A 12,113-nucleotide genomic window follows, 5' to 3' on the forward strand; every position below is an offset into this window, starting at 1 on the left:
TTGTAACTTTGCAAAATTGGAAATATTAAATGAAAAAAAAAATTGGTCCATCAGATGGCAGAATTTGTTTTGCCATCCTCTGGGACCTGATTACCAGGACCTCAGCTTTAGAGGGGTTCAACTGCACTCTTTTATCATCAGTCATTAAAGCACAACTCTCCAGGCTCAGCGGCAGGTACAGTAGAGTGTCGTCAGCATACAGATGAAATAAAACACAGTGTCTGTGTTATGAAAGCAGGGTGCATCGTACCTAACGGGCACTAAGGCCATTCTCCGCGCTTGCTCAGTTTGACCCGACAACCATCTCTAGAAGAGTCCTGGTCGGTCCAAACTTCATGTGAGAATTCTGGAGGTCACTGTTCTCTCAGGAACCTTCAGAGCAGCAGAAATGTTTTTGTAGTCTTCCCCAGATCTGTGACTGTCAACAATCCTCTCTCTGAGCTCTGCAGCTCCTTTGACCTTTGACCCCTAGTTTCTGCTCTGATATCACTGTCAGCTGTGAGGCCTTCTGTAGAGAGGTGTGAGCCTTTAGCATCATGTCCAATCAGGTTAATTTAGCACAGGTGGACTCCAGTCAAGGTGTAGGAACATCTCAGCACAGATCAGAGAAATGGGAGGAGCCTGAGCTACATTTACAAAGCTGATGCACGGCTCTGAATCCTGATGTCAGTGTGATATTTCAGTTTTTATTTTATTTTCATTTCAGATTGTATAATAACATTTCTATACCGTTACAGCTCTCTGGGGCTTTAAAGTGGGGTGTCAAACTCAAGGCCCGGGGGCCAAATCCGGCCCGTGGTGCTGTTATACCCGGCCCGGATATTTTTATTAGAACTGGTCCAGCAGTATGAGGTCTGCAGATTTCCTCCAGTATAAAAATGAAAACTTAACTATGATGGTTTAGAACATCCTTGTTGAGTCATAAAAATTAGAAAAAGTAAACAGTAAACGTAAGGAATGTGGGAAAATTCATTTTTTCTCTATATTTTCAATTTTGCATCTCACAGTTAAGACCAAAAGTTATGGTTCTGACTTTTTATTTCATATTTCAACCTTTACATCTCATAACTTTTACTTCTTTTTTTTAAAGATTTATTTTTGGCCTTTATTTGTCAGGACAGTGGACAGAGTCGGAAACAGGGAAGAGAGCGGGTAGAGACATGCAGGAAGTAGTGCCACGGGCCGGATTCGAACCCGGGTTGCCTGCGCATGGTGTGCGCCTTAACCACTCGACCACCGGCGCGCTGATAACTTTTACTTTTTAAATCCTATTTTGACCTTTTAAAGTCATGATTTTGACTTATATCTCACATTTTGACCTTTTTCAACTCCTAACTTTCACTTTTATGTCATTTTTTGACCTTAAAAACTCATGATTATTAATTTTATTTCATATTTTGACACTTGAAATTCATTATTTCGATGTTTGCCTCATATTTTGACTGTAAAAAAAAATAATTTTGAATATTTTCTCAGTTTTTGCCTTTTCAGCTTCATGGTGTCAGTGTTCTGTCTCATATTTTGCTTTTTAAAAACATTTTTTGACTTTAAATGCCATGTTTTTAACTTTTAAACATATAAGTTTGGCTTTTTATCTCAGATTTTGAGTTTTTAACTTATTATTTTCACCTTCTAATTGCTAAATTATTTATCATCAGTTTTTTACCCCATAATTCATTTCTGGTGAAAATAAGGTTGGCATTTTATGGTTAAATCTTGACCCTGTTAGGCTCTCAGGTTAGACCCAAGTTCAGAATCTGGCCCCTGCTGGGACTGAGTTTGACACCCCTGTTTTAAATCAACTCAAGGAAAATGGACCAAGATTTGACAAACCTTTCTGTCACTGCAGAAGTTTCATTTCCTGCTGATGTGTGTCTGTGTGCGTGCGTGCTGATTTTGTACAGTGTGTGTGTGCATGTGTGTGTGTGTGTGTGTGAAGGAAAAAATCGGAGGATAACAAGAAGTCTTAATTTGTTCACCAAAAGAGGAAACCCCGTCCTCTGCTGTGCAGCTCCAAATCTCTGCTGGTGAGACTGAGAGGACTGGTGAGTAAAACATTTAGTCTCATATTAACCTGGAACAACATTACCGTATGTTCAGGGAGAAACTTTTGGATATATGTGAATGAATTTTGTGTATTGTGTTTGATTGAGCTGTGCAAAAATACCAAAACAGCATACTCTAGATTTCCTCTTATGAACACAAATAATTCAGGTCTGAACTCGTCACACTCTGCCTTGGTATTCCTCCTGCAGAACGACGCTTACTTCTGTTTGTTTCTGTTTATTTCTGTTTATTTCAAACGTGTGGAGCATTGAATCATTCTGCTACATGACTTTAACTTTAGCTGCTAACATCAGCTATCTTATTTATTTGCATTTAATTTTTTTTTTGACTGGTGTTTTTCTGTAACATGCACTTAAAAATAAAGCTTCCTTTAAAAAGCCAGCATAAACTTTTCATGTCCACATTTTAGAATAATTTCTGAGTCTGTATTTTAGTTTTTATCAATATAAAGGCATTATGTCCTGCAGCTATCAGACCTCTCAGGGGGATAAAGGGGGAAGCTTTCAGGGGCCCATGGAGGTCAGAGAATCATGGTCCCCTGAAAGTTAAGCTGTGAAAACTGTATATACTGTATGATTTTATCTGAATAACACTCAAAACTCCAAATATATTTTTATGTCTTTATGCTTAAGTATATAGCTTTCTTAATAGTGTAAAAGACTTCTTTAAACAGAATTAAATGGGTTCAAAGTGGAAATAAAGGGATTAACAGAGGAAAGAAATAAGCCTTAAAACTAAGGTCTCAGTGGGAATTTAAAACCTCTTTAAGGTGTTATTTTAATATTTCTAATAATTTTCTGTCTTATCGTCATGACGACCTTCTTTCTCTCCTTAAATATCAGTGACAGTGTTTCAGACCATGGGAGTTTATTATGGGATGTTGGTTCTGGTGGGCGTGGCCTCACTTCTGACCTCTGTCCAATGTGACGTGAGCTGCAGAGGAACTGACGGACACGTAGGAGTTAACGGAGCCCCAGGCAGAAATGGATTACCTGGAGCGAAGGGAGAGAAAGGAGAGCCAGGTAAGCACTTTCTAAACACACAGACATGAATGTTGTTCGCCCCCTAGTGGACAAAAATATTACTCACCAGATATTTTCCTCCCAGCTGCGATGGTGGAAGGATTAGATCCGGACAACCTCCTTAGGTTGAAGGGGGAGGCTGGGAGTCAAGGTCCGCAAGGTCCTACAGGTCCTAAAGGTTACCGTGGAGTTCTGGGAGAAGCTGGTCGCCCAGGAAACCCTGGTCGTCCCGGGCCAAACGGAAGAAACATTGGCCAAGGTAAAGAGTCAACTTTTCAGACTACATACAGTATATCATGCGTAACTCGCTTATAAAATAAATATTTATTATTTATTTGACCACAGGAAAAGGAACTTGTTATTGGTTGAAAAGGAAATAAGGGAAACTCCTGACTGAATCTATTAATGCCATCAGCTATTTAGTTTATACCTACATGACTGAAACCAAGACAGAAACCCTCGTTCCAGACGCCTCCCTGATCAGACGTCTGTTCTGATGAATGACTCATTATTTAGTATGTAAAGTAAATAAACAGCATAGTTTCTGTCTGTTCTCTTTTAGGGGGACGACGCCTCCAGCAGCAGACGCATTCAGCTTTCTCAGTGAAGAGGACAGAAAGAACATATCCTCCCTACAACCAGGTTCAGTTTAACTCTCTCTGAATCCTGACATACACCATTTATCCATCCAAACATCCTTCCATCCATCCAAACATCCATCCATCCATCCAAACATTTATCCATCCATTCATCCATCCATCCAAACATCCATCCATCCATCCAAACATTTATCCATCCATTCATCCATCCAAACATCCATCCATCCATCCATCCAAACATCCATCCATCCATTCATCCATCCATCCATCTATTATCCATCCATCATACATCCATCCATTATACATCCTTCCATCTATTATCTATCCATTCATCCATTCATGTATTCATCCATCCATCAATCCATCATCCATCCATCCATCCATCTGAACATCCATATAAGCATCCATCACCCATAATCCATCCAAACATCCATCCATCCATCATCCATCCATCCATCAGAAGGTATAAAAGTGCACAGTAAAGTGAGACTTTATGACTGAGTAAAACTGCAGGTTACCTTTGTTTAAAAATCTACTAATCTAATCGTGGTTTACGTTGATGTTTTAGATTGTCAACCAGTGGACCACCGTGGTCAATAATCCCGGGGACTTTGACACAACCACGGGTCAGTTCACATGCAGAATACCTGGAGTTTACTACTTCAACTTCCACTCTACTGCAAAGGTAACACAGCTCTTTTTTCACTCTATTATATGATCATCAAACCTGTTTTTTTTTTTTTTAGAAATGAATACACTGTATAAGTTTAGATTTTGGAATGTGTTGTATGTCTGAGTTACTTTAAGGTTTCAGTTTCATCAGATAAATGTCCATTTATTGGTGGTCTGGCACAAGATAAAACAAAATTTATAATTTTGCTGATGAATCATCACATACATGAGTTTACATCATAACTGTAACTTCATTATTGTCCTTTATGTGTCTTTTAGGCCAGCATCTGTCTGAATATTGTCAGTCAGGCTCTGCCAAACAAGCTGGGATTCTGTGATTACAACAAGAACCAGGATCAGGTCAGTGCTGAGGGTTAAAGAGTCTGAAGATTCATTCACATTCTCTCTGGTTACCTCCAGAAACAAGACAAATCAACAAGAAGAGGATGCATCCACTGAGATTTATACAGCTATTGTTCTGCCAGATAAACTTCTGCTCGTCATCATCTTGTTTGTTTTAGTTCAGATATATTTTATGGCTTTCTGCCGTTATTTCATGTACAGTGACAGGAATAGATTCAGAACATGTGGAGAGAGAGTGGGAATGACATGCAGGAAAGGAGTCACAGGTCAGATTTGACCCGGCTTTAAGGTCAAAAGATCCTGTAGGTAACCAGTAAAGCACAGTTGTTCAGGTTTTTTTCCTGATAACTTTATTCCCGGTGAGGCCGGCTGCAGTTGGTAGAGAGAACAGCTGTTTGGTCCCTCTCAGCTTCCTCAGACCTGGAAATTTTTTTTCCTGAGACCTGACACCTCTTTTTCCTGATGCCAGTTATTCATGAGATCTGACACCTTTTTTCCTGAGACCTGACACCTTTTTTCCTGACACCCCTTTCTGAGACCTTTTTTCCTGACACCTACTATTCCTAAGACCTGTCACCTTTTTTCCTGACGCCAATTATTCCTGAGATCTGACACTTTTTTTCCTGAGACCTGACACCTTTTTTCCTGACACCCTTTCCTGAGACCTGACACCTCTTTTTCCTGATGCCTTTTTTCCTGACACCTACTATTCCTAAGACCTGTCACCTTTTTTTCCTGACGCCAATTATTCCTGAGACCTGACACCTTTTTTCTTGATGCCTATTATTCCTGAGATCTGACAGCTTTTTTCTCACGACCTGACGGCTTTTTCATGTGACACCTTACTCCTTACTCTTTACCTGCGGGTGTTCTAAAATGTACACTGTACACAGGTCAGATTTGAACCTGGGACACTCTGGGTCATGGGGTGCATCATAACTGCTTGGTCATGTGTTTGTGTAAAGTTAGGAGAAAATCCTCCAGAGTAACGGCTCTAGCTATCACCAACTTAATCAGCTGCCATAGTAGCAGTTCTGTTTGAGAGAGCAGAAACAGAAGTTTAGCGCCATCTTTTATTGGGTGTGTAGAAAAAGAGAGAGGCCTTGGCTGCTGGTTAAACACCACTGCTCCTGTCGTTTTTTTCACTTGCCCTGAGCGGGCTTTCAGCACACCTGGCCCAGCATTGGATAAGGGGAGTTTTACCATCGACATCCTGCTGTCAGTGTGTAGAAGGGATGGAAACAAGGACACGTCATATGATAGAACAGTTCAGCCTGGTGTGTTTTTGGCTTGACTCCTCAGAAGGAGTTTTCTTTTTTCTTCTGTTGTTGTTTTTATATTTATTTATTGTTCAGAGGGAGAACCGCTATAGCATCAGCAAACATCAGCATTTAGAAGCTGTGCAGGTTTCTCCTTAGATTTGTAGACTGTTTCTTCCTCATTGTCTGGGATTTTCTGTCATGTTTCAGACTCTGTCGGGCGGCGTGGTGTTGGAGCTGGCGGTGGATCAGCAGGTTTGGCTCGAGTCGTTCAGGGACCAGCAGACGGCCGCTGATGCAGCAGACAATAGAGATAAAATGATCATCTTTAACGGCTTCCTGCTCTTCTACAACACAGAATAAAGTTCTGTCATCCTGCAGATGTTTCAGAGCAGGATCTTCATCATAACTCAGTGTTACTGTTTGACACCTTCTTTTTGAAATGTGGCTCACATATCCACTTTTTAAACTCATGAAATGCTCCTTTAATGTTGTCTGAATGCTTGACCACCTAAACTTTGTAGACATGCTTTGGTGTTGTTTATAAGCTCTGATATTAAAACTCCTTTTTAATGTCATCTTCATTCATTAAACTTTAATCAAATAAATGAAGATAAAACTTGTCGTCCATTTCTATCATGAAGTCGTGTTTAATGCACAGTTATTCAAAGATCGACTAAAACTGTTCTACTGCAGAAATAAACAACTATGGGAGATACATAAATAAAATTTATAACAGTTTAACATCTGCAAGATGATTTCAGTTCCACTTTAATAGATTTACATTTTCCACAGTCAGCAGAGTTAAAAATGCCTCATAGGCATTCTGCTGTTTGTCTTTTTATGTTGACATTCATCCAGACTGGTGGTTCCATTCCTTTCCTCCTTTGAGTCCCCCTGGACTTGTATCATAGCAGAGCTGGGGCCCCCAGCACCCACACAGACAATGGTTTACACATACAGTACATGTGAGAAATTATCATGAGTAATCGTTGTCATTGTTCATTATAAACAAAATTACCCAGAGACCTTTGCATGAGCTCGAGCTAGAACTAGTGTATTTATTACCAACAGAGTTGGAGTAAAAACACGGATGAAATTCTGTGGGAGTAAAACTTTGAACACACCCACTTAAGTTTTAATTTAGCTGCCATCACTCATGGACGGTAACCGCTGCAGCTCGTTAGCTGTCCTTGCTGCAGCTTGTTAGATGTCCTAGCTGTAACTCATTAGCTGTCCTAGCTGTAGCTCGTTAGCTGTCCTAGCTGCAGCTTGTTAGATGTCCTAGCTGTAACTCATTAGCTGTCCTAGCTGTAGCTCGTTAGCTGTCCTAGCTGCAGCTTGTTAGATGTACTAGCTGTAGCTCGTTAGCTGTCCTAGCTGCAGCTTGTTAGATGTCCTAGCTGTAGCTTGTTAGCTGTCCAAGCTGTTGCTTGTTAGCTGTCCTAGCTGTAGCTCATTAGCTGTCCTAGCTGTAGCTTGTTAGCTGTCCTAGCTGTAGCTCATTAGCTGTCCTAGCTGTAGCTCGTTAGCTGTCCTAGCTGCAGCTTGTTAGCTGTCCTAGCTGTAGCTCATTAGCTGTCCTAGCTGTAGCTTGTTAGCTGTCCTAGCTGTAACTCGTTAGCTGTCCTAGCTGTAGCTTGTTAGCTGTCCTAGCTGTAGCTCATTAGCTGTCCTAGCTGAAGCTTGTTAGCTTTCCAAGTTGTTGCTTGTTAGCTGTCCTAGCTGTAGCTCATTAGCTGTCCTAGCTGTAGCTTGTTAGCTGTCCTAGCTGTAGCTTGTTAGCTGTCCTAGCTGTAACTCGTTAGCTGTCCTAGCTGTAGCTTGTTAGCTGTCCTAGCTGTAGCTCATTAGCTGTCCTAGCTGTAGCTTGTTAGATGTCCTAGCTGTAGCTTGTTAGCTGTCCTAGCTGTAGATCGTTAGCTGTCCCAGCACCTTTTTTCCTGAGACCTGACACCTTTTTCCTGAAGCCTTTTTTCCTCAGAACTGACACCTTTTTTCCCTACACTTTTTTCCTGACGCCTATTGTTCCTGAGATCTGACATCTTTTTCCAGAAACCTGACACCTCTTTTTCCTTTCGCCTTTTTTCCTCAGACTTGACACCTTTTTTCCTGAAACCTGACATATTTTTTCCTAAGACCTGACACCATTTTCCTGGCGCCTTTTTCCTGAAACCTGACACCTCTTTTTCCTGACGCCTTTTTTCCTCAGACCTGACACTTGTTTTCCCCAACACTTATTTCCTGACGCCTATTATTCCTGAGACCTGACACCTTTTTTTCTTGAAACCTGACACCTTTTCTCCTGATGCCTTTTTCCTGAGACCTGACACCTCTTTTCTTGAAACCTGTAACCTTTTTCCCTGAGACCTGATGCTTTTTCATATGTCCCCTGACTCCTCACTCCGAGACCTGCGAATGTTCTAAAATATACACCGTACACAGGCCAGATTTGACCCTGGGACACCACGGGTCATGGGGTGCATCATAACTGCTTGGTCATGTGTTTGTGTAAAGTTAGGAGAAAATCCTCCAGAGTAACGGCTCTAGCTATCACCAGCTTTGAGAATAAACAGTACTCAGAAAGTCTGCAGCAGTGCTGAGATAATTTAGGACGTTAAAGGTGTGTCCATGTTTCTCTGGCCCTCTCAGAGGGTAATCAATATGGAAGTGAAACATTTGTGTTTTTATGAACTTCTTCTTTCTTGCCAACTTCTGTCACTTTCTTCACATCCTCAGCTGAACTCTTCCTTTAGTTTTTCTGTTTTTATATGTTTGATTGGGAAATCTTTCTCTAGAAAAATGCTAGTCAAAGGTTGAAGGGGTCAGAGCAGAGGTTTCATTCTCTCCCCCCAGCCCTCGACCCGACCCCGCAGTCAGGTCACTGAGCTCCCTCCGCAAAAGACGCCCAGCTTTTACCCAACATTTTTTAAGTGTGGTCTTTTTTCTTCTCAGTAATGTCTGACAGTGCAGGCTGTTACTCCTTTGTATAAAAACAGAGGAAAATCACAAACATCACAGGTTAAGGGTCTTACTCCATTCACTAACTCGATCAAAAAGTCAGAAAAAATGCAAATTTATAAGATCAGCAGCATCCTTAGTGTCAGAGTGTTTATACCAGGGTGGGACGTCAGCATATCTGGGTCTTTTCAACCTACCGGCCACTGGTAAAGAAGAAACAGAACAAATGTCCAAATAGTGCAGTCCAGCGCTCAAAATAATGCAAGTAAACTCAGTTTAACCATAGTAAAAATATTGTTCATACATGGGGATATTATGGATCAAAAACACATTAAAATGCATGGATATTTGTAAAAAGTGATGCAACATTTGTTACTTTGCTAGTTGGTTAAAGGGGGGCCCCTGGTAATATTCTTTCTGAAGGCCCCTAAAGCCCTAGCTACACCCCTGCATACCCAGGGATCAAACTTTATTTCAATCAGTGTCTTAAAATATGTAATCTATGTAGATGATACACATTTATTTTACTCCAGTAAGAATTTAAAGGAACTTTAGTCTAATGTAGAAAGAGAGCTGGGAAATCGCAAAACTTGGTTCGATGGCATAATTTATTTCTAAATATTAAGAAAAATAAATTTATGGGTTTTTAGGAATGAAAAGGAAACTGCTGGTGATTTTGAATTAAAAACTAGTTAGGCTGGCACTGGAAGAGATTTTGAGACCAAATTCCTATATATGTATTTAAGTATATATATATAAACTCAGCACATAAAGTAAGGAAATGCGTTTGGTACATTATTTCTTTGTTGTAACAATGGTTCTTGGTAATAAATCTTATACCGTTGGAAAGCCTGTTTATTACCCTTTTAAATGATGACACATTTGTAAGGATCATGCATTTGTGGGATGAGCAGCAGAGCTTAGTATGTGGATTTCAGTCCATGAAAAATTTGCCAAATGTTCTCGGCCAAATGCCAAACAGCTGATTCTGCCATTGACTCTTGTTGACTCTTGAAGTTTGAAGAAACAAGACATATTGGCGTTTAACAGTTAATTCATTTAACAAACAGGAGCCTCAGTAGTGTGTGGAAGCACCATACACAGCCACAACAGCCTGGCTCCTCCTCCTCATGCTGGTCACCAGCCTGGTCACACACTGCTGTGGAATTGCATCCCATTCTTCCACCAGCATTAATCTCCAGTAAGCCAATGTGGTTGTGTTGGTCACTCTGGCACGAACAGCACGCCCAAGCTGATCCCACAAGAGTTCAATGGGGTTGAGGTCAGGACTGCTGGCAAGACATTCCATCCTCTCCATTCCCAAATTCTGGAGGTAGTCTCTGATAAACCCCGCTCTGTGGAGGCGAGTGTTGTCATCTTGGAGGATAGAGTTCAGTCCCAGACTGTGGAGATATGGGATTGCCACTGGTTGCAGAATCTCATCTTGATATCTCTCTGCATTGAGATTTCCTCCAGTGATGATAAGCCTTGTTTTTACAGTGAGGAAGATGCCACCCCACACCGTCACACTGCCTCCACCTAAAGATGTTACTCTATCGGTGCAGCAATCAGCGTAGCGTTCCAACTGCTGTAGGCAGAATCTTGACTCATCGCTGAACAGAACGTTCCCCCACATGTTCAGGTTCCAGTGCACGTGTTGCCGACACCAGCGCAAACGGGCCTGATGGCAAAGGGCAGTCACGGTAGGCCTCCTGGCAGCCCTATGAGACCGGAGATTGGCTGAGTGTGGTCTGTTCCGGATTGTCTTGGCAGAGAGCTGTCGGCCACATCGTCCTGCGAACCTTGACTGCAAATCTGTAGAAGACAGCCTATGGTACCCAAGTGCTGACAGAGTGAGGAAACAGTCTTCTTGGGGTGTTGTCTTCTTGGGACACCCACTTCCCGGCCTGTCTCTGACATTCCCCGTTATATGGAACTTGGCCTTCAGTTTGGAGATGGTACCAGGGTTCACTCCAAACAATGTCTCAACTTGGTTTTGTGGAACACCAGCTTGAAGTTGCCCTACCGACGGGCCCTATCCAGATCAGTCAAACATGCCATTTCATGGATGCAGACATCTACTGACCACTGTAGCAGGTCCCATGCTCACAGGTGCGGCCAATCGGGCACCTGATTGGCCGCACCTGGGGGTACCAGAAGCTCAAAACAAGAGTCAATAGCAACAGCAAATTAAGCTGTTTGGCACTGGCAGAGAAGATTTGGCACATTTTTCATGGACGCAACCCACATGCTAAGCTCAGCTGCTCATCCCACAAATGCATGTTCCTTACAAATGTGGCATCAATTAAAAGGGTAATAAACAGGCTTTCCAACAGTGTAAGATTTATTACCAAGAAGCATTGTTACGACAAAGAAATAATGTACCAACACAAATTTTCTTAGATTTTGTGCTGAGTTTATATGTATATATGTATATACAGTCATGGACGAAAGTATTGGCACCCCTGGAATTTTTCCAGAAAATACACCATTCCTCCCAGAAATTGTTGCAATCAACAAATGTTTTTGATATACCTGTGTTTATTTTCTTTATGTGCATTGGAACAACACAAAAAATCTGAAGAAAAAAGCCAAAATTGACACAATTTTACACAAAACTCAAAAACTTGGCCGGACAAAATGATTGGCATCATTAACTTGATATTTGGTTGCACACCCTCGGAAAAAAATAACTGAAACCAATCTCTGCCTATAACCATCAACAAGCTTCTTACTCCTCTCAGCTGGAATTTTGGACCACTCTTCTTTTGCAAACTGCTCCAGGTCTCTCAGATTTGAAGGGTGCTTCTTCAACAGCAGTTTTGAGATCTCTCCATAGGTGTTCAATGGGATTTAGATCTGGACTCATTGCTGGCCACTTCAGAGCTCTCCAGCTTTGTCTCCAACCATTTCTTGGTGCATCTTGCGGTATGTTTGGGGGCATTGTCCTGCTGGAACACCCATGACCTCTGACCCAGACCCAACTCTCCGACACTAGGCCCTACATTGTGGCCCAAAATCTTTTGATAGTCTCCAGATTTCATGATTCCTTGCACACAATCAAGGCATCCAGTGCCAGAGGCAGCAAAATAACCCCAAAACATCCTTGAAGCTCCACCATGTTTGACTGTAGGTACTGTGTTCTTTTCTTTGTAGGCCTCATTCTGTTT

At 41.6% G+C, this 12,113-nt stretch overlaps 1 protein-coding gene across 1 annotated transcript; it reads left to right on the forward strand.

Moving 5' to 3' along the window:
• The first annotated feature begins 1,940 nt into the window (after positions 1 to 1,940).
• On the forward strand, positions 1,941 to 6,726 carry LOC121504218 (complement C1q subcomponent subunit C-like). Its single transcript, XM_041778903.1, has 7 exons — positions 1,941 to 2,045; positions 2,910 to 3,089; positions 3,175 to 3,348; positions 3,652 to 3,731; positions 4,257 to 4,373; positions 4,640 to 4,720; positions 6,193 to 6,726. The coding sequence occupies exons 2-7, from the start codon at positions 2,927 to 2,929 to the stop codon at positions 6,343 to 6,345; spliced, it is 768 nt and encodes a 255-aa protein (XP_041634837.1). The 5' UTR covers positions 1,941 to 2,045; positions 2,910 to 2,926; the 3' UTR covers positions 6,346 to 6,726.
• Positions 6,727 to 12,113: the final 5,387 nt, after the last annotated feature.

This window comes from Cheilinus undulatus, linkage group 3 (genome assembly GCF_018320785.1).
Source record: "Cheilinus undulatus linkage group 3, ASM1832078v1, whole genome shotgun sequence".
Lineage (NCBI taxonomy): Eukaryota > Metazoa > Chordata > Actinopteri > Labriformes > Labridae > Cheilinus > Cheilinus undulatus.

What these genes read in the sequence shown, in the direction of transcription:
- LOC121504218 (XM_041778903.1), top strand. Translation starts at nt 2,927, where the DNA reads ATGGGAGTTTATTATGGGATGTTGGTTCTGGTGGGCGTGGCCTCACTT. An exon ending in GGGAGAGAAAGGAGAGCCAG is followed by an intron (nt 3,090 to 3,174) that starts GTAAGCACTTTC and finishes TTTTCCTCCCAG; the next exon opens with CTGCGATGGTGGAAGGATTA. An exon ending in ACAACAAGAACCAGGATCAG is followed by an intron (nt 4,721 to 6,192) that starts GTCAGTGCTGAG and finishes GTCATGTTTCAG; the next exon opens with ACTCTGTCGGGCGGCGTGGT.